At 40.8% G+C, this 21,367-nt stretch overlaps 1 protein-coding gene and 1 long non-coding RNA gene across 2 annotated transcripts in view; one reads left to right on the top strand and one right to left on the bottom strand.

The window, feature by feature from the left end:
• Positions 1–2,809: 2,809 nt before the first annotated feature.
• LOC145424452 (uncharacterized) lies at positions 2,810–18,513 on the top strand. Its single transcript, XR_013905528.1, has 3 exons — positions 2,810–2,925; positions 11,852–11,961; positions 17,758–18,513. It is a non-coding gene; the product is annotated as an uncharacterized LOC145424452 (long non-coding RNA).
• The window catches only part of LOC113015577 (copper-transporting ATPase 2-like), a 67,814-nt gene continuing 59,298 nt past the window's right edge, over positions 12,852–21,367 (bottom strand). Inside the window, exons 11-21 of the mRNA XM_026157600.2 lie at positions 20,730–20,884; positions 18,908–19,042; positions 18,638–18,832; positions 18,009–18,191; positions 17,752–17,935; positions 16,097–16,237; positions 15,822–15,964; positions 15,548–15,751; positions 15,353–15,470; positions 15,077–15,179; positions 12,852–13,577 (exon numbers count right to left, since the gene is read on the bottom strand). Of these exons, the coding sequence (XP_026013385.2) occupies positions 13,295–13,577; positions 15,077–15,179; positions 15,353–15,470; positions 15,548–15,751; positions 15,822–15,964; positions 16,097–16,237; positions 17,752–17,935; positions 18,009–18,191; positions 18,638–18,832; positions 18,908–19,042; positions 20,730–20,884 (1,844 nt within the window). The 3' untranslated portion in view covers positions 12,852–13,294. The remainder of the gene's footprint in view (positions 13,578–15,076; positions 15,180–15,352; positions 15,471–15,547; positions 15,752–15,821; positions 15,965–16,096; positions 16,238–17,751; positions 17,936–18,008; positions 18,192–18,637; positions 18,833–18,907; positions 19,043–20,729; positions 20,885–21,367) is intronic.

Raw genomic sequence — 21,367 nt, 5'->3', positions numbered from 1 at the left:
TCTTCAAGCTGTTTAAGATTGTTATTAGATTGACTGATCAGATTTCTTATACTTTCATTCAGTATATAAATCAGACAAGAAAAGACTGTAGTGTTTTACACAGAGCACAAAGATTGTATTATACTGTATAAGTAAATAAAATAAATAAAAACGATATATACAAATATCTGTATGTGCATTTTGAATGTAACAGTCTGGAGGCAGTTATATAAAAGTCAGCGGCAAGCTTACAAGGTAAGAAGTGAAAGTGAAAGGAACGCTATGCTGTGAGGTTTGGAAATGGTGGCGCTGACAAAAAAAACAGGAGCTGGATTTGATTTTTTGAGTGGACAAGATTAGAAATAAGTACATGAGCACTGAGCAGGTTGGAGACAAAGTTAGAGAGGCAAGGCTGAGATGATTTGGAGATTCACAGAGGGAGAGTGGATATATTGGATGCTGAGCTACCAGGAAGGAGGAAAAGAGGAAGATGTAGTGAAGGAGGACATGCAGATGGTCGGTTTGACAGAGGAGGATGTTGAAGATAGAGGTGCAAGCAGATGATCAACTGTGGTGAACCCTAAAAGGAGCAGCTGGAAGAAGAAGAAGAAGAAGGCGGGCTTAATTACTAGAAGGTGGATCTTATACGTTGCCTTCTGGTTGCCAAAATTGCATTAAGTACCTTTAAACAGCCACAGGAAACATCATTTAATTATCTTGTCATTGAAGACATTTACCAGGGTTCACGTAGTGCTTCCCACAAGAGTGCTCTGCTCCCACACGTTATTCAATTGCATCCTTAAAAAAATGTTTCCTTTAATTAGTGTAGCTGCTTAACAGCTACACTTGATGCACATTTAATGTATGCACTTTGGCTTTTTCCTTTTGAACATTTGAAATTCTCGTCACACATATATAAAAACACACACATGCAGAGATACTACTCGGCCTCCCAGCAGCATTTATTTTTGTTCATGTTGTTTCTGAAGATGGACAAATGGTGTGGGCAAACTAGTAGACCTACAACAGCACATGCACAGACACAAACAATGTGCCTCAGTGAATACAAACTCCTGTTGTCAGGCTATTCATGGAGTGCATAATGTGTCACGGTGATGTCTGTTCTTCCATAGAGCACAGGAAGCGCATGCTAATGAGAGGAGCGTTAAAGCAAAGATTAATGACATGTTTGTTTTCCCGTCCATTCAGACTGCATTTCCTGGGCACATTTCAGTGTTTTTAATTAGTTAGGAAGCAATTAAGGAAGACCCAAAAAAATCCAAAAAAACATTCACATTGCAACAGAAAGTTGTGAAAAAAGAAGATTTAGTGTTTCGATGTTTGGATTTGGAATGGAGGGGGAATGGGAGGAAAAATCATTTATTTTCATTGTGTTGCACAAACATGCTCGGTTTGGGGTGAAGGCTGAAAGCTATGAAACAGTGGAAATGTGCTTTGTGAGGTGAGAGAGCGATGAGGCAGAGTAAGATAAAGAAAAAACTCTGAATGAATGAATTTGAACTTCTGAAGTTTTTAAATCTGTGACTGGGTGTCTGATGCTCATACATTACCAGTGACCTAATAGTTAAGGCGCTGCCCTCCTAAACCAGGGAATGTGGATCCTAGTCCCATCCACAGGGGAGGCCGTTACTCTCCTGGCATCTTTAATGACACATAAAAATACGATAAATGGTTAAAAATTTGTAGTGTGTGCAAAAACTTTCTTCAGGCATTTAAGTACAGGTGTCAAGTTGCTTCCCAAAACGGCCCAAAATTCTTGGCACATTTTGGGCCCTTTAGTCCCAGCTGAGCATCATTTAAACACCACGGCCTGAGTATTGTTACTGACCATGTCCATCCCTTTATGACCACAGTGTACCATCTTCTGATGGCTGCTTCCAGCAGGATAACACACCATTTCACGAAACTTAGATCGTCTCATATTGGTTTCTTGAACATGACAATGAGTTCTCTGTACTCAGATGGCCTCCACAGTCACAAGATCTCAGTCTAATGGAGCACCTTTGAGATGTGGTGAAACTGGAAATTCTTATTGTGGATGTGCAGCTGACAAATCTGCACCAACTGTGTGATGCTGTCATGTCAACATGGACCAAAGTCTCTGAGGAACATTTCCAACACATTGATGAATCTGTGCCGTGAAGAATTAAATCAGCTCTAAAGGCAAAAAGAAGTCCAAACTGGTACTAACAAGTAGTGGCGTGTGATACTACAAATTTTGGTATTGATTCAATACCAAAAAAGTGCAAGTACAAGTGCTGATATCAATACTTATACCGATACTTTTATTTTATTTTATTTTATTTTATTTATTTATTTATTTTTGCTTGTCCCATTTGGTTCTTTAGCCGTCAGAATTGCTGTCTGAAGACCAACAAGGATACCCAATGGATTTACTTTGCCAAATGGATCACGGCCTTGCCGTATTGGTCCATTTGATCAATACCGATACTTTTAAATTATTAAAAAATAAGGCAGCTTATGTAGGAAGGAGCAGTGTGTAATCATTTATGAAATCAATGATCATTTATTTGCAAATTCTGATTTTAACAACCACGAAATCACTGTGATTTTTAATTTCCACAATAATTAGTTAACACAACAAAACACACCTTTCAGCTTTTCATGTATTTTGAAACTGGATTTTGAGACCTGGAATGTAAATGTGCCTTTTCATAGAGCACTTTGGGTCAGTTTCTGTTTTTTACACACTGAACGTAGAGGACAGGAACAAACTATCACGACAGTATCGATCCGACACCAGTACCAGCATTGGTATCAAAACTATCGTGGCTATCGCGGAGCTTCCACAGATTCAATAACATTAGCAAGTGGTGGAGGCCAGCAGGTGGACGAAGGAAAAGGGAGGCAGGAGGAGGAGAGACCCGAAGCGGCCGCCGGGTCCGAGTGTGAACTGAACTTCAGGTAAGAAGTTATGACCTGCAGTCTCTCTGGGTCAGATATGAACCGAGTTTAGGTGGAGTTTATTTTCGTTATGCTGACTTTTTCGTACTGCGTGCTAGCTAGCATGACGGAGTTTCTATACAGCTGGGTGGTGCTATGTTACTGATGCTGAACTTTATTTTGTTCATAAGGTTAATTATTAGAGTTGCCAGCCGTCCTGTAAAAAACAGAATCGTCTGTATTCAGAGAAAATATTTCGCGTTTCGTATTGAGGTGAAGAGGAACGCAGTTTGTCCCGGACTTCAGCTACAATGAAAAAGACACAAAGCTGGAGTTATTCTGTGTTTACGCTGCACAGCTGCCTCTTCTTCTCTCATCCTCTCACCCTCCCTCTCCTGTTTCTACTTCAATCATGAAACTGATCAATGATCAGCTGATTGGCTTTTCTCTCTTGTTTGTTTATCGCTCACTTTGCGCCAGAAAGAAGAAACCAGCGGATGTCGCGTTAAACAACAGCAGCATGTTTAAGCTTGATCAGCTGTTGTTAGAATGTATTTAATATTAATTTCTAGTATCAGCTGATGTTTGCTGGAGCCACAGCTGTAAACCTGCTGGTCATGATGTCGGTTTGGTTATCTGGTGAGAGGGAAACATGAAGATGAAACCAGGAGATGTCCTTACTGAATCATCAGAGCTGAACAGGTGATGGAGAAACAGGTTTACCTTTTAGGTGACATGAATGAGTTGAAGGGAAGTTATGAACTGTTTCTGAGAGACAAATAACCCCAGGATCCTTTTCTATGTAGCTGACAGCTGGTAACTGTGCAGGGGCGGGTCTAGCAAAGTGTTGCCAGGGGGCAGGTAGGGCATTAACAGGGAAAGGGGGGAACAAGGAAATACTTTTCTTTCATATTCTCATTTAAAAATGTCTAGCGTTAAAAATAATAATTATCTGAGTCTTACAACAAACGATTGATAGATTGAAGCATATATACCATCAGAACAGTGTACATCATTGTCACAACAGTGTTTGTTTTCATTCAAAAGCTTTATGATTATTCCTATAATGGTGGGCCAGTCTCTAGTCAAAATGCCCGGGCCGATTTTTTGTCCCAGTCCAGCCCTGTGTGCAGCTCATCTGCAGCCTGGTGTTACCTACATCTTCCTATTCAGAAGGCAGAATTTCTGAGTTCTGAGTACAATCGAAAGCACCACGACTGCAGTTTTTGTGTTGGATGTAAAAAGCAGGCTAGAATCATGGCGGCGGTCAACGACGGTCCAGGTGTGGGATTTCTCTTGTGTAAATATGCACAGTGCACTTGTGGCAAGTAAGCAAGCTAGAAGACTGCAATCTTGCTGGGTATCCAGTTGCAGAAGCAACACATTAACAAGAGAATTCTGAGTAAAACCAAAGTTACTTTCCCTAGTAACTGGTTACTTTGAAAGTAACGAGTAACTGAGTTACTTTTGATAGAAGTAACTAGTAATGTAACTAAGTTACTAATTTAAAGTAACTTACCCAACACTGTGTATCACAGCCAAGCGTACCTTTGCAGAGTAAAATGTTTCTCCCCTCGTGACCACTGGATCACTGGATCACCACTTAATCTTCTCCTTCTCCACTGCTCCAGGGCCAGAGGATTGTCTTAGAAGGAAATTTGTCATTCAGAGGATTTTTGAGCTCCCAGAAGTGTGAGAGGTGTAAATGTTTAAATGATAGGGCTTACACCTGTTTCATAAATCTGTGAGTCAGGAAAACATTCAGCAACCTCCTGGAGCTCAGCCAGCAGAAGGTTAAGTCTTCTGTGGCCTTTAGCTGAGAGGAAATCAAGCAAAAGAAAAGACAAAATTTAAAAGAAATTGTTATTAAATGCCAGTCTAAGAGTGCCTTGTCGTAAAAAACAACTTTTGAGGTCCCTCAAAGTCAAAAGCGTGGACGGTAGGTTTTTAACACATGCATTTTCCCCTTCTAAGACACAGTCAGACCTGAAAATACATAAATAAATGAAGCTATTGCCTTCTCATTGACTGTCAGAGGGTTTTCTCCAAGACTTTTGAAACTTCCCCGAGACCAGCAGACTGTGTCCGTATATGTATTTCTCTGACCTAAAAGTGCATCGGCCCTGAACCTGGCACGATTACAGACCGAAAGCTGAGAGAGCAACAAACTCCCCAGAGTAATCCTGCAAGATGTGCAATATATTTTGACACGCTATTAAGTCAGAAGAGATTTGCGCAGGAAGTAGCTACAACAATGAAATATTACAAAACTGAATGAGAAGATGCCCTTCAAAGTCTGTAATGTAACAAAAAACCAACATTTTTTTAATCAAATACAAGCAGAAATCTTACAAGACTGTCTTTAAGACCACATCAACAAGACTGAAGTCAGTAAAGCGTGTTGTGAAACAATGACAATACCAGCCCTGCGTTTTTTGCAAAAAATTTGTCCTCAAAAAACGCACTGTGAAAAAAAGGACTGTACTGAGCATCTCACAACAAATTTGCTTTGCTTTTGAGCAACTTTTGAGCAGAGTTGCTACACTTGCTGTGGTGTGGTGTGTGGTGTGAACCGAAAAGGTCAGAGCAACACTTTGTTTACACACCACTTACATTCAGAGTGTGTGAGCTTTAATGGGAAAGCTGCTGTGCTGGGTGACTAATGTGAGGCAGAGGGAAGACGCTGGAGGTCTGGATCGGATCCACATGACAGAAAAGCAGGAACAGATTCAGTCCGAGTCATTCCTTTGATTCCAATCATCACATTTATGCAGCCACTAGGCCCAGGCTTTTCCAGCAGCCACTGGGCCCAGGACCCTCCTGCTCCACCAGGCCCAGGATCCTCCAGCAGCCACCAGGCCCAGGATCCTCCAGCAGCCACTAGGCCCCAGGCTCTTCCAGCAGCCACTGGGCCCAGGATCCTCCAGCAGCCACTAGGCCAAGGCTCTTCCAGCAGCCACTGGGCCCAGGACCCTCCTGCTCCACCAGGCCCAGGCTCTTCCAGCAGCCACCAGGCCCAGGCTCCTGCAGCAGCCACTAGGCCCAGGCTCTTCCAGCAGCCACTAGGCCCAGGATCCTCCAGCAGCCACCAGGCCCAGGATCCTCCAGCAGCCACCAGGCCCAGGATCCTCCAGCAGCCACCAGGCCCAGGATCCTCCAGCAGCCACCAGGCCCAGGATCCTCCAGCAGCCACTAGGCCAAGGCTCTTCCAGCAGCCACTGGGCCCAGGACCCTCCTGCTCCACCAGGCCCAGGCTCTTCCAGCAGCCACCAGGCCCAGGCTCCTGCAGCAGCCACTAGGCCCAGGCTCTTCCAGCAGCCACTAGGCCCAGGATCCTCCTCCTCCACCAGGCCCAGGATCCTCCAGCAGCCACCAGGCCCAGGATCCTCCAGCAGCCACCAGGCCCAGGATCCTCCAGCAGCCACCAGGCCCAGGCTCTTCCAGCAGCCACTAGGCCCAGGCTCTTCCAGCAGCCACCAGGCCCAGGATCCTCCAGCAGCCACCAGGCCCAGGCTCTTCCAGCAGCCACCAGGCCCAGGCTCTTCCAGCAGCCACTGGGCCCAGGCTCCTCTAGCAAGGCACCAACAAGTAAATCGACAGTGACTTCAACGGGCCATCACAAGGAAATACCAATCTCATCATTTTCAAAATGCCGCCTAAAAAAGCAAACCCAGGAGTTGAAGAGGAGTTGGAGGAGATTAGGAAATCGCTTAATTTCATGTCTGATGAAAGTGCCTAAACAACAAGGTATGCTACATGACCTAATGGATGAAATAAAACAACTAAAAAACCTCATAAAGGACAAGGACAAGAAAATAGACAACTTGGAACGGCGAATCGAGGACCTTGAACAATACACAAGAATGGATGATTTAGTCATAAGTGGACTGGAGACGCAACACCGAACCTACGCCAGAGTAACAGCTGGTGGAGGTAAAGACGGTGAAGATGCCCCGGTAGAGGAGCTGCAAACGCTTGAACAGCAAGTGATAAAATTCCTTCAAATGAAGAATGTAAGTATTCAGAGCCATCATATTGCAGCATGCCACACGCTCCCCAGAAAAGACAGTAAAACAAAGCCATCAATCATTCTTCGGTTTGTGAGTCGCAAAACAAAGATTGAGTTACTGAAACAGGGTAAGAAGCTAAAAGGGACTGGTGTGTGTTTAAATGAACATTTAACGAAAAAGACTGTTGAAATTGCAAGACAGGCACGCAGCCTGAAAAAACAAAATAAGATACAAGCGACATGGACGAGGAACTGCAAAGTAATGACTAAATGGCAATCCCGAAGAAGCGAAAGTTGTGATGATAAGAGAACTCAAAGACTTATAGCAATATAAATAATCAGGAATCTGCTATGGAATCTATTGGAAAAGTGACGATTGGATAATGAACAATGGATATGGAAAGTGTTTCTGGCCTTACGGCTCAAAAACAATGGAAACAACAAAAACAAAAACACATAAATGACAAGTTTGGACACAGATTATAGGTTTCCATTCAGAGATATTGAAGAGGAAGACTTTGATTATGAAAAGGACTGTCAAGGTGGTTATTTTGCCACACACGCTGAGAAAACGAACTTCAAAACGTTTAACTATGCAGAGCACAACATGCATGACCCTGAAAGTAACATTGACCCAGATATAGGGCTGCTCGATTATGGCAAAAATGATAATCACGATTATTTTCACTGAAATTGAGATCACGATTATTTGACGATATTTATTTAACCCTTTAAGACCTACTATAGAACCAAGTCCACCAGAGCTTATATTATTTTTTTTACATGCTGTAGTGCCATTTGTGGGAGCATTTCAAGTTGCTATACATCAATACAACTGTTATAGCCCATATTTTAATAATATTTATGCATTAAGTGCATAGTAATTACATAAATTGCAAAAAAGTGCAATAAACTACAAAAAAAAATTGAAAATCGCTTTTGTTTTGTTTACATATATTTCTACTTGGAGAAGTTGCAAAAAATAGTTTCCCACCACAGGAAATTTATTTTGAGTGTCTTCATAGTTTTATTTTGGAGATACAGCAATTTTTATATACTGCAGGAAAAACAAAAAACAATCCTATGATGCAAATTTGCAAAGAAAACAGCATGTGCATCATTTCACTGTGGGAAGTGTTACGAACAGCTGATAGGAACGGCAAAGCGTGTTTCTGGAATATTATGTTTTTGTTCCTGCAAGCGCTTTTTATGCAATTTTTGCAAAGCTATATGTGGAACGAAACCGTGACCGAGGACAAGCTGATGGCATCAGATGTAAGTACAACTCCTCCGGTTTCATATGCAAAACAAATTATTGCGCTAGCTTACACGGTTCAGGTTCTACGGGGATTTAAAAATAGTTACACAAAACGGAGCGTGCTGCTCTGACCGGCTTTAAAGGGTTAACAATGACTTTAAAAAATAATATAAAATAGTGTGCAACACCACTGAAGTTTTTTTTTAAAACTCTTTTCAACCAACGGCAGTCACTCTCCAAATAACTTCTGCTTAGCTTTCCGAGCTTCCCTCGGGTCCTCTTAATCAGCGGTCTCCAACCTTTTTTGCGCCACGGACCGGTTTATGCCCGACAATATTTTCACGGACCGGCCTTTAAGGTGTCGCGGATAAATTAGGGAGGGGCTAATAATCGGCTCAGTCATTTTTAATGATCGTTGAAAGCCCAGATCGTAATCGTGATTAAAATTCGATTAATTGAGCAGCCCTACCCAGATACCCACTTCTACAATAACACCAATAATACTTGTTAGTACTATACAGATGACCAATTCAATATAAATATTAAAATGGCAAATGCATTGTCGGTCAAACATTTCAATAGTAGAAGCCTGTATAAAAAAATTTCTAAAATTACAGAATGTTTAAGTAAGTTAAAAAAGTTTAATATAATTGCAATATCAGAAACATGGCTCGATAATGAGAAAGTTAGTGAAATGGGACTGGAAGGATACGAATTATTTACAATGAACAGGGTGAATAAAAAAGGAGGCAGTGTTGCTTTATATGTAGATAAAGTTTTGAAATGTAGTCTGATTGAATGTATGTCAAGCACCATAGATAACGTATTGGAATGTGTCACTATTGAAATCCATGTTGAAAAAGCTAACAATATAATTATAAGTTGCATCTATAGGACACCAGGTTCATGCCTTGAGATATTCAATGAAAAACTTGCTGCTATGTTTAGCAACCTAAATGATAAAAAAGTGCAAATAATTTGTGGTGATTTTAATATAGATTTGCTAAACCCAAATGGACATCAGAAAACAACAGATTTCATAAATACAATGTATAGTAACTCCCTTTTCCCTGTAATTATAAAACCAAGTAGAATAACAATTGATACAGCTACATTGATAGATAATATATTCACAAATAAAATTGACCATGAAATAGTAGGTGGACTTCTTATAACTGATATAAGCGATCATCTTCCTGTTTTTGCAATTTTTCAAAATTATTTTGGGATTAAAACTAAACAAAAGAATCAAATATTTGATATGATACGACATAGAACAACAAGAGCCATTGCTGCCCTCCAGGTGGACTTAAAGGAACACAGTTGGAATGAGGTTTTTGCAAATGAAGATTCAAATAGTGCATATGATGCATTCTTATCAACAGTAATTTCACTATATGAAAAACATTGTCCTTTATTGAAGATCACTAGAAAGCATCACAGATCAAATAAGCCATGGATCACAAAGGGGATAGAAGATGCATGTAAAAAGAAAAATAATCTATATAAGAGATTCATAAAACAGAGGACAAAAGATGCTGAAATAAAGTACAAGTTATATAAAAATAGATTAGTAAATATTATAAGAACAAGTAAGAAAGAATATTACCACAAATTATTGGAGCAAAGTAGAAGTAACACACAAGAAACATGGAGGATATTAAACAGTATAATCAAAAAGGGCTCAAAAAATAAGAATTATCCAGACTAAAAAAGATAAAGATATTGTGCTTGATAAAACTAAAGACATTGCAAATGAATTTAATGATTTCTTTGTAAATGTTGGCTTTAATTTAGCAAAAGAAATTCCAGAGTCAAGAAATAATAATGACCTAAATAAACATATTACTCAGAATGTGTCCTCCATGTTTATTGGTGCTGCAACTCATAGAGAAATAATTAACATTGTGAAGACATTTAAAAATAAAAAGTCCACTGACTGTTTTGGTATTGACATGATATTAGTTAAAAGTATTATAGAATATATAGTGCAACCTTTCGCATACATTTGTAATCTGTCCTTTCAAACTGGTGTGTTTCCCTCACAAATGAAAATAGCAAAAGTTATTCCAATCCATAAAAACGGAGAGAGATGTCAGTTTACCAATTATAGGCCAATATCACTACTCCCACAGTTCTCAAAAATTTTAGAAAAGTTATTTGTTAATAGACTTGATAAATATATTGAGAAGCATAATCTCCTAAGTGATAACCAATATGGCTTTAGAGTGAAAAGGTCCACTTCGATGGCAGTGATGGAACTTGTTGAAGGGATATCGAATGCTATAGATAATAAGGAATATACTGTTGGTGTTTTTATAGACTTAAAAAAGGCGTTTGATACAATTGATCATTCTATATTAATGAATAAACTAGAGAGATATGGCATAAGAGGGATAGCATACAAGTGGATGAAAAGTTACCTGGATGAAAGATATCAATATGTCGAATTCAATAATGTAAAATCTAAGCAGTTGAAGGTAACTTGTGGTGTTCCTCAGGGCTCTGTGCTGGGCCCTAAATTATTTATATTATATATAAATGACATATGTAGCATTTCCAAACTGTTAAAATGTGTATTGTTTGCTGATGATACCACTCTGTACTGCTCAGGTAAAAACCTAGAACAGCTTCTGACTACAGCGGAAAAGGAGTTAAATATATTTAAAAAACTGGTTTGATGTAAATAAGTTATCATTAAATATAAAGAAAACAAAAGTGATTATTTTTGGCACTAGACAAATGAAAAATGTATCTAAAATAAGGGTTAATGGAATTGGAATTGAAAGAGTGTACGAAAATAAATTCCTTGGAGTGATAATTGATGATAAGCTGAGTTGGAAGTCTCATATAAACCACGTGAAAACAAAAATGTCAAAAACCATTGCTATTCTCTATAAAACAAAGCATGTCCTGAACAAAAAATCATTATACACACTTTATTGTTCTCTGTTGCTTCCATATATGACTTACTGTCTGGAGATATGGGGTAATGCATATAAAACGAACACTCTTCCTATTTTCAAGTTACAAAAAAGAGCTATAAGAATTATAAACCAATCAAACTATATAGAACCAACTAACATTTTGTTTAATAATCTGAATACCCTGAAATTTTATGATTTAGTTGAATATAAAATGGCACAGATAATGTATAAAGCACAAAATAACTTGCTTTGCCCCAGTACTCAGAAGCTGTTCAAAGTCAGAGAAAGTCAATATGACTTAAGGGGAACAGATTTCTTTAAAAAAAAAACAAGATGAAGACAAATATAAAGCAGAGATGTGTTTCTGTTAGAGGAGTTAACCTGTGGAATAGTTATGACAGTGATTTTAAAAGGTGTAGTTCATTTTCCTTGTTTAAAAATAGAGTATTAGAAAAATATATAAATCAAGAATGAAAAGAGCGAAAAAAAAAAGTTTTTAAAACACATTTAATATCTCTTGACCTTTTGAAGGGGTCTGGATCCCTAGTTTGGTTCCACTGAGTGTTGACAAACTTCTGTTCAGGTTTGTAGCCACCAGTTTTTGAACACCTGTTTTTTAAGCCTTAAGTTTTGACACTAGACATGGATCTGACTTTGAAACCATATGGTTACTGATTGATGAGTTGTAATTGATAAGCCAGACCACAAGATATTTACTGAGAGCTTAATAATGTATGGTTTGTTATCTCACAGTGCATAACCTTGGAGGATTACAACCACGACTACAAACACTTCAAGCTGGCAAAGTTGGCTAGTGGCAGGATTGCAAGGATACCAGAGGCACTAAAAGGAACGTTTACAAGGTGGGACTAAGACCTGCTGTGATGTATGGTTTGGAGACAGTGGCACTGCCAGGAAGCAGAGCTGAGGATGTAAGATTCCCATCAGAAGGGACAAGAATGACAGACATGAACCAGTCCCTAGGGCTGCGAGAGTGGGGCCTTATCCACTTGACCTTAAATTAGTATCGTGATTCTCAGTCCCTCCAAGTTTGCTCCAAAATGCAGGGTTGGTTGGAGGAAGGGTTGAAGCAATCACTGAAGACCTCACGGGATTCAAAGTAGCATCATTTCAAAAAGCTCCCACGGAGAAATGTGCTGACACACTAGCAAAAAGATTTATTTGTCAGTTATGTCAAAATAATTTTACATTGTGGACACATACAGCCCACTTTGACTTTAAGTGGGCCAGACCTGTGATTTTAAGGTTTTGTTCCTGATAACCAAAAAGAAATGAATGGGAGCAAATTACATTTTGTGAGCACCAGCCTTGCTTCTAGACTCACTATAATAGGGAGCTAATTAGTAGCCCTTTGACTTGTTCTCTTGGCAGGCGTGAATAATGACACGAATAAAGGCGTACCAGGTTACAGCTGTGCTTTTCCTGCTTCCATATGTCAGACTGTCGTAATAAAAAAGTCTATTGTGCAGGCTAAGTGCGAGACACGAGTCATATTTATAACCCTGACGTCCATATATCTACTCACTCGTAATTAAGCTTAACAAGATGTGAAACTAACTATAGAATCCATGTGTGAGGTCATTTGATTAATGCGCCCCATTAATTAACCCTGGCACAGTGTGAAGCAGATATGGAAAAAAAGAAAGGAAAAAATACTGCACTCCAATTTTTTGTCTTCACATCTGTGAAGCTTTAGTGGAAAATATCCCACAAGGCAACATGAAAAGAGTAGTTTTCTTCTCTGGAGTGTTTTTATTTTCTTCTTGGATTTGGTGGAACTTAAGTTGCATTGAGAATGTGCAAATTTGCAAACAAATCACAAAATCAGATGAAACAGATGAAGAGATTTTTACACAGAAAATGATTTCCCTCTATCAACACATGCATTATTTATAAGCTCTCAGATCCACACTCTCACTGACGGCCTTATCCGAACAGTAGCTTTACTCTGACTCGTGGATATTGTAAAAGTCGATTTGCACCGAAGTTATTTGTCTGGAGGATTTATGTGACACATAAGCAAACCGACTTTATACATGTGGCTTCAGTAAAACTTTAATGTTACATCAAAATAAAAGAGCACTTTAGGTTTGACAATAGTGTATTTACATTAAAAAAAAAATTTTTTAGTCATAAACATGAGTACCAGGTAAAAAACATCTTCCTGTTTTCCCTTTACAACACGTTGAGGACGTCTGCAGTCTGGTGCTCCAGCAGGGAGTAGCGGTTCTGCTCCTCAGCAACAACCTTAATGGATGCCCCTTGACTGGGTGAGCGGCTGGAGAAGCCGGGTGGAGAGGAACCGCTTGGGTTCCTCTGTTCCCGAGTTGCGTTGGGGAGAGCGGGACTGCGCCGCCGGCCGTCCAGACCCAGATGTGTGCTGATCTGAGACGAACGAAGGCTCCTCATTTGGCCTCTAGCACGCATCTCATAGAGCTCCACTGAGGTTTTCTTGTACCTGGAGGAAATACGGGGTGATTAATTTCACTACTAAACTCAAGCGCGAGTGAAAACAGACCAGGTATGCGGGAGAAAGGAAAACATAAGCTTCATATCACATAAAGTTTATTGTGTTCATCTGGACGCTGAGATTTCAGACAGATAAAGGCTTTTAGTCTGAGCTGACTGCAGGTTTCCCCACTGTATCAACAGTATATTTACATAATTAATGATACTGGCACCACTGACTAACTAACAATGGGCTGTGAGGTCAGTGTGAGGTCAGTTTCATGATCATGATTACCCCAACTGGTTGCAGCAGATGGCTGCCCCTCCCTGAGCCTGGTTCTGCTGGAGGTTTTCTTCCTGTTAAAAGGGAGTTTTTCCTTCCCACTGTCGCCAAAGTGCTTGCTCATAGGGGGTCATTTGATTATTGGGTTTTTCTCTGTATGTAATATTGTAGGGTCTACCTTAAAATATAAAGCGCCTTGAGGTGACTGTTGTGTGATTTTGCATTATATAAATAAAAACAAATTAAATCATTGAAATGCAGATTTTCCTTGTCTAGTATGGGGTGAAGCTGTGACCTCGGCATTATTAGCACCACACTCTAACCATCTGAGCCAACCGGCTGGAATCCCTATGAGTAAGAATGTCCTAAGAAAATGTCCCCCATGCCATTACACCACCACTCCCAAGATCAATTGTTGATATAAAGCAGGATGAATTCATTTATTCATACTGTTTTCGTCAGATTCTAAACTGAAATAGACTCATCCGACCACGGAATATGTTTCCAGATATCTATTGTCCAATTTTGGTGAGCCCCTGTGATCAGTGTTGCCAACTCCTCAGTAAGGAAAATTGCTATTGGCTGTCCTAAAAGTCGCTAGAAGTCGCTAAATGACATCATCGCCTAATTTCCATAATTGGTCATGCTAATCTAATTGTAACCTATGTTGTTGGAGAGAGAAATAACATCGTGGAAGAGACATAAAGTGAGTAAAAAACGTCCTAAATGCATTTAGAGTTTATTTAGAACTAAAAATCAAATTTCTTTTAGCAATTATTGTTTTTTTTTAATGTCACTATTCCAACCCTGCTCCTTTACCCGGGCTTGGACCGGCAAAAGTGACCCGAAATAGGCACTCTGGTGGAGTTACTTTGTGTGTGTGTGTTTATAAGTAGTGTTAAACCTTGTGATCCACAAAACAGCATAAGAGTAAAAGAGTAAAAGAACTGACTGCGTTACAGCACCCGCTGCTTGTTGAGAGTAAAAGCGATACGCGCTTTCACGTCTTTTTTTTAGTAAGGGGTCTGAAAACTCGCTAAATATAGCGACAAAGTCGCTAAGTTGGCAACACTGCCTGTGATGCACGATGTATCATCTTAATTTCCCTCACAGGGGTCATTCAGGCACCACCAACAGGTCTGATTTAAATTGTGGCTGCTTTGTCCTGCTGTTTCCTCCCTAATCTTTAATATAAGTGTAGATAATGTAAACGCAGAAGGACTCACATTTTCAGCAGTAAAGAAGACAGGACCACTGAAACTGATGAGGCGGCCATTGCAGCTGAGCCCATCCAGGGTTGGAGCACCAGGCCAACGGGCATGAACACACCTACGACCAACAGTTCACATTTGAGAAAGAGGCACCTCAATGTCATCCACAATGTGCCAGGATAAGAATAATTTCTGATTTCATTTTGGATTTTGGTTTCCCAAAATATCGAGCTTGCACGTTCACCTTGACTAGAGTCCGTTATTGGTTCAGGATTTTACTGTAGCTCTCACCTGCAGCAATTGGTATTCCAACAAGATTGTAGAAGAGAGCAAAGACAAAGTTGATCCTTATCCGACGCACCGTCTTCTTGGACAGCTCGATGCTGGCCACCACATCTAGCAGGTCATTCTGCAGAGCGCGAAAAGCTTCAAGTGAGACAGTTTAAACGAGCCAATGTATCTGCACACAGACTATCTGCCACCTACTCGGATCAAGACAATGTCAGCCGCCTCAATAGCCACATCGGTGCCTGTCCCGATTGCGATGCCGACGTCGGCACGGGCGAGGGCGGGGGAGTCGTTCACGCCATCTCCCACCATGGCCACCCTCAGGCCTCGTTTCTGCAGCTCCTGGACTTTTGCCACCTTGTGTGATGGCAGCACTTCTGCAAATACCTTTCTGATCCCCACCTGCAGCCAATCAAACGCTTTGATTACATGTTAAACATTCAGGTAGATTTTAAGAGTGTGCAAGTGTTACCTGTGCTGCTATGGCTTTAGCTGTGCGCCTGTTGTCTCCCGTCATCATCACCACCTCAATGCCCATAGTGTTCAGTGTATGCACTGCTAATGCTGACTCTGCTTTCACCGTGTCTGCGATGGCTAACATTGCACACAAAACACCTACACACACACACACACACACACACACACACACACACACACACACACACACACACACACACACACAAACAGCATAAGATGAAGTTTAAATGTGGCACCAAAGCCACAAAGAAAACCTTGATTTCCCCTCACCATCTATAGCCACCAGTATGGCTGTCTGCCCTTTGGTTTCGTGGCTCGACATCGCGGCATCCACATCTGCTCCTATGTGGTGGCCATTCCTCCTCATCCACTCTCTGTTTCCAATCAGGACAGAATAAAACAGCCCTTCAGCTGGAAATAGAAGAATGTGATTAAAAACAATGACTGCTTACAGTTACACCTCACTAGCACCAGGTTGGACGCTCTTTGCCTTCAGAACTGCCGTGATTCTTCATGGCATAGATTCAACAAGTTTCTGAATGGTACTCTTTGTAGTCGTCTGCTGCTTTTGAGATGGTCTTCTGCATACCTTGGTTGTAACGAGTGATTATTTGAGTTACTGTTGCCTTTGTCTAACTAAGTGAATAATTTCCCCTTTTCAGACCATTCTCTGTAAACCTTAAATATGGTGATGTGGGAAATATCTGAAAAACTCAGACCAAAAATCATGCCACGTTCAAAGTCACTTAATCACTTCCAAACTCTGATGCTCAATTTGAACTTCAGCAGGTCACTTGTTAACATCGGTGCCAACTGAACATGCATAGCTTGAAAAAACAAAACAAAAAAGCTAGCCAGTGTCTGGGCTCTACAAAGAACTCTTCGTTGTGATTCTGTGGCCAGTATGGGGCTTGAACCCATGACCTTGGCGTTATTAGCACCACGCTCTGACGATCTGAGCTAACTGGCCTACACAGCGGTTTCCTGAGGGGTTTAACACTGTCTATTAATTTTAATTAATAGACAAATGCTTCACTACTATAAACTTCAATAGAATATTCTGGTATCTGTACTTGAGTAGTTTTTTTCTGACAACTTTACTCCCTACATTTAAAAATATATATCTGTACTTCATACTCCTTACGTTTTCAAAAGGGGTCCATGAATTTATACTCGGGGGTGAAACATTTCTTTAAGTGACCGGTTATTACAAATTACCTAACAACTATACACTGTGTAAGATAAAGACAGTATAAACAGTATAGTGTCAGTGTAGAGGATGGACATTAGCCATGATAGCTGTGAAACATCTGCTGAAACATCTTGTTGAATTCAGTTATGTGCATCTGCAAAGAGCAGATCTACTGAAGCTCAGTAGAAAATCTACTGAAGCTCATATTAGAAATTATTGTGAGTTGTGATTCTATTCCCCACACTGAGCCACTACAACCAATTTCAGGTTTCCCCACCTGCTAAATCCCGGTGCAATCCTTGACTGTTCTCATTTTCCTGTTTATGTGTGGAGCCAAAGGCACCCTCTACAATGTAGGCAACAGAAAAAAGTTTTGTTTTTTTCATTCACTTTCACTGCAGGGGACCTACATAACAGATCACACTGAGTATATTCATTTAAATTCAAATAATTTTTGAATTCTTGTGTACTAATGTTATTTTATTATTATATTAACACAGCACATGGTTCAGTTACCTCTGTACAAAAGTGGTTAATAGACTACTTTTTACTTTTAGTACATTTCAGAGCCTGTACTTTTATACTTTTACTTGAGTAATAAAGTTGCTTAAGTACTTCAACTTTTACTGGAGTATTTTTAACCCAGGTATTTGTACTTCTACTTAACTAAAAAAATCTGTACTTTTGCCACCTCTGCTTTGAATAAAGTTTACAGTTACAGTTTTTTTCTGACCTGCAGAGGTGGACTCTCCTGCAGGCAGCATGCTGCTTTCTTCAATAGTAGCCCCCGGCAGCAGGAATCGCTCCTCGCTCGGCTGCAGCAGCAGATGTTCCACGCTGGACACCCGGCAGCTGATCCCACAGCCGGACACGGCCTGGAAGTCCTGGCAGCACCCGAGGACATCGGAGCCCAGCTCCTGTCAGAAAGTTGATAGAAAGTCAGTAAAGTTTTCTCCTGAACAAAAAGGCAGGCATAAATAGACCTCTCACCTGTTTGCAGTATTTGGCAACTGCTATGCCTAGCGGGTGCTCGCTGCTGGCCTCGGCGGTACCCACCACTGCCAGGATCTTCCTCAGGGGCATGCGGGCCACTTCCCACAACACCAGGACTCGAGTCACCCGCGGCACGCCGTTTGTAATAGTGCCAGTTTTATCAAACATCACCACACTGATCTGATTGAGACACATAGAGGTCAGTGTCAGGTTTAAAAGGGTTTCTAAGAGGTGCCTTATTACACTCTGAGCACTGCACTCTAAACATTCCTTCTCAAGATCACTTGATATTATTATTTATTCGATTTTTATAATGTATTTATTTACTTGTTTTTTTTATTTATAACATATTTGATCTCTGGTTGGAGGGGCCCATTTCTGCCTCAGGTCCCAACAGATGCTAGAATCGCCCCTGGCTGTAATCAAGCAGCAATGCCACATGGTGTCACCAGTTAATTAGAATAGAGGCCGACGCAAATATTAAAGTGAAATGTTACATTTCTGTGGTTGTTCCAGCTCTTTTCTCTTTCATTTATTCGCTCATTACAGACATATTTTCTTTCTACCCGCTTCAGTGTTTCGGCAGTTTTTAAAAAAAAGCATTAAATGAATCGTAAGGGTCTCGCCTTATGTGCCATCTCCAGCGGCTCGCCTCCTTTAATGAGGATGCCGTTCTGAGCGCCGACCCCCGTGCCAACCATGACCGCCGTCGGAGTTGCCAGCCCCAGAGAGCAGGGGCAGGCGATGGAGAGAACGGTGATGGACGCCTGGAAGGCGAAGCGGATGATGACCTCTGCCTTGGAGATGCTCTGGTTGTAACCCTTTGAGGAGGAGAGTGGTGTGATCAGGCTACAGCTGTTTTTATTCACACACAAGTCGTCTGCATGCACACTTACCGGGAAGTTCTCCTTCACAATGTCGAAGTTGACAAAGCCAATGGCCAGCCACACTATCAGTGTTAACAGGGACACGATAACAATGAAGGGCACGAAGTAGCCACTGAGTCTATCTGCAAACTGCTGGATGGGGGCCTGAGGAGGAGAAGGGAAAGCAAAATTAGGAGTGTCCTGTACATTAAGAACAGTGAGTGACCTTTAAAGGCAACAAGTGGCCAGTATGGGGGTTGAACTCATGACCTTGACGTTATTAGCAACACAGTCTAATCGGCTGAGCTAATTGGGCAACTGGAAGACAAAGCAAAACGTCTAAATGTGGAAAAGTCTAAATGACAAAGGAATCCAAAATTTTTATCCGTACTTATTCACGCAGAACCAGGGGCAAAATACAACATAGTTTAGTGTTAACAGTCTCTTTTTGTGAACACTCTCTTTTGAGTGTACAGTGTCTGCACACCTCGGTAGCAGTAAGCACTGCCTTTATCATAACTACACTGTAAAAACTCAGCAACAAGAACTTTTCAACCATGCAGGACTTCCAGCCCTCCAAGAGCAGGTTCTTTATGGAACTTTATGCATTTGCCATGCTGTCCACATGACAGCCAATCGTATTACAGTAAATTTATCACTGTTAGACAACCATACGAACTGAAACGTGACCTTGGTTTCTTGGTTCATCTCTTGAGTTGGGAGCTTGCTTGAATGATTCATAGTAGAGTGTTAAGTGGCTTAACAAACAAAAATAATAAATTAAAAATTTCCTTTAAAAATGCTCAGGTACAAGGACTGGACTGAAAATGAGTCCAAAGAAACAGTTTAAAGAGCTTCAGAAAGCTGGAGAACTATTGTTCAAGAAAGTCTGTAAGCTATTAAGGGACTGCTGCAAATATTCCATTTGTGTCATCCGATCATATAAAAACAGTCCAAAATGCGGCGGCCCGCCTCCTGACTGGTACCAGGAAATTTTGCCATATTACTCCTGTCCTAGCTAGCCTGCATTGGCTGCCCATAAAGTACCGTATTCAATTTAAAATATTACTCCTTACGTTCAAAACTATTAATGAATTAGCGCCAAGTTATCTTAGTGAACTTCTCAGGCCACATATTCCTGCTAGAACACTTGGATCTGCTACTCAACTACTTCTGACACAACCTAGATCTCGGCTGAAGTCTCGGGGTGACCGTGCGTTTGCTCTGGCTGCCCCGGTACTGTGGAATAACCTCCCTCTTGCTATCCACGCCTCTGATTCTATTGCACTGTTTAAATCACGACTAAAGACCCACTTATTCAATTTTGCCTTTCCTTCTAGTTAACATGTCACACTATGCAGGGATAGCTCAGTAGGTAGAGTGGTTGCCCCATGATCGGAAGGTCGGGGGTTCGATTCCCCTTAACAGCTACCCTGAGGTACCCCTGAGCAAGGTACCGTCCCTACACACTGCTCCCCGGGCGCCCAATGGCTGCTCACTGCTTCACTGAGTGAATGGGTTAAATGCAGAGAGCAATTTCCCCACGGGGCACAATAATGTACACACCTTCTTTCTTCTTATGCACTTTTATGCTCATTTAATTCCTTGTTTGTTCTGTATCTGCTGCTTCTCCTATGTATCAGTGACAGTTATCTGCTTGCATACCTAGTACTTGCTTTGGTCATCTTTCTATTTCCATTATCTTCCTTTTATTCTCTATGTTACTTGTTAAGCACCTTGGTATAAGCTTGGTTTTAAGTGTGCTTTATAAATAAAGTTTATTATCACTGTCATTATTATTAAACACATGTGAGTAACCTTATAGTTTAAAATTGTGATTTTTATAGCTTACCTTAGAGGTCTGTGCCTCTTCGACCAGTTTGACTATTTGTGACAGTGTTGTTTCAGTACCGACGTGAGTGGCCTCCACCAGAAGGGCACCGTGAGCGTTAATGGAGCCGGCAATCACCAAACTGCCCACCTTCTTACTAACGGGCATTGGCTCACCTGACAGAAAGAGAGGGAAAAAAATTGCAACAAGTGACTAAATGATGGTGTCACAGTCATCTTCTGCCTTTTGTGTAACTGTGGTTTGTTTCTGCTCCAGAGGTCCTTTCAGAGGCTCAACTGCTCAACCACTCTCTGCTGGATCACTGGCTTTCACCCCTTCTTCTTCACCCACCAATCACCTACCAGCTGTAATTAAGAACTGGCTTTCTCGAGCACTCTTGCTTGTTACAGCAGTCCAAAGTTGTGGCCTCAGACTCATGAAATTTTGATATTTCTGATTAATTTCCCTTTATCTTTTTATGTCAGTATTCTTAGTTCTTTTTTTTTCTAGTTCTGGTTCCTAATAAATTGGTATAAAATCAGATTCTTTGATTTTCAATAGGTTGAATCTAAAAAATGCCAGATGATTCTTTTTATTGAAATGAATGTTTTTTCAAACCTGCATGCAAAAAATTTTTTACCTACACAAACCAGACATCT

The sequence above is a fragment of the Astatotilapia calliptera genome, chromosome 23 (genome assembly GCF_964374335.1).
Source record: "Astatotilapia calliptera chromosome 23, fAstCal68.1, whole genome shotgun sequence".
Taxonomy (NCBI): Eukaryota; Metazoa; Chordata; class Actinopteri; order Cichliformes; family Cichlidae; genus Astatotilapia; species Astatotilapia calliptera.
Note: the sequence above shows the minus strand (reverse complement) of the source record. Positions and strands in the feature narration are given on the sequence as shown.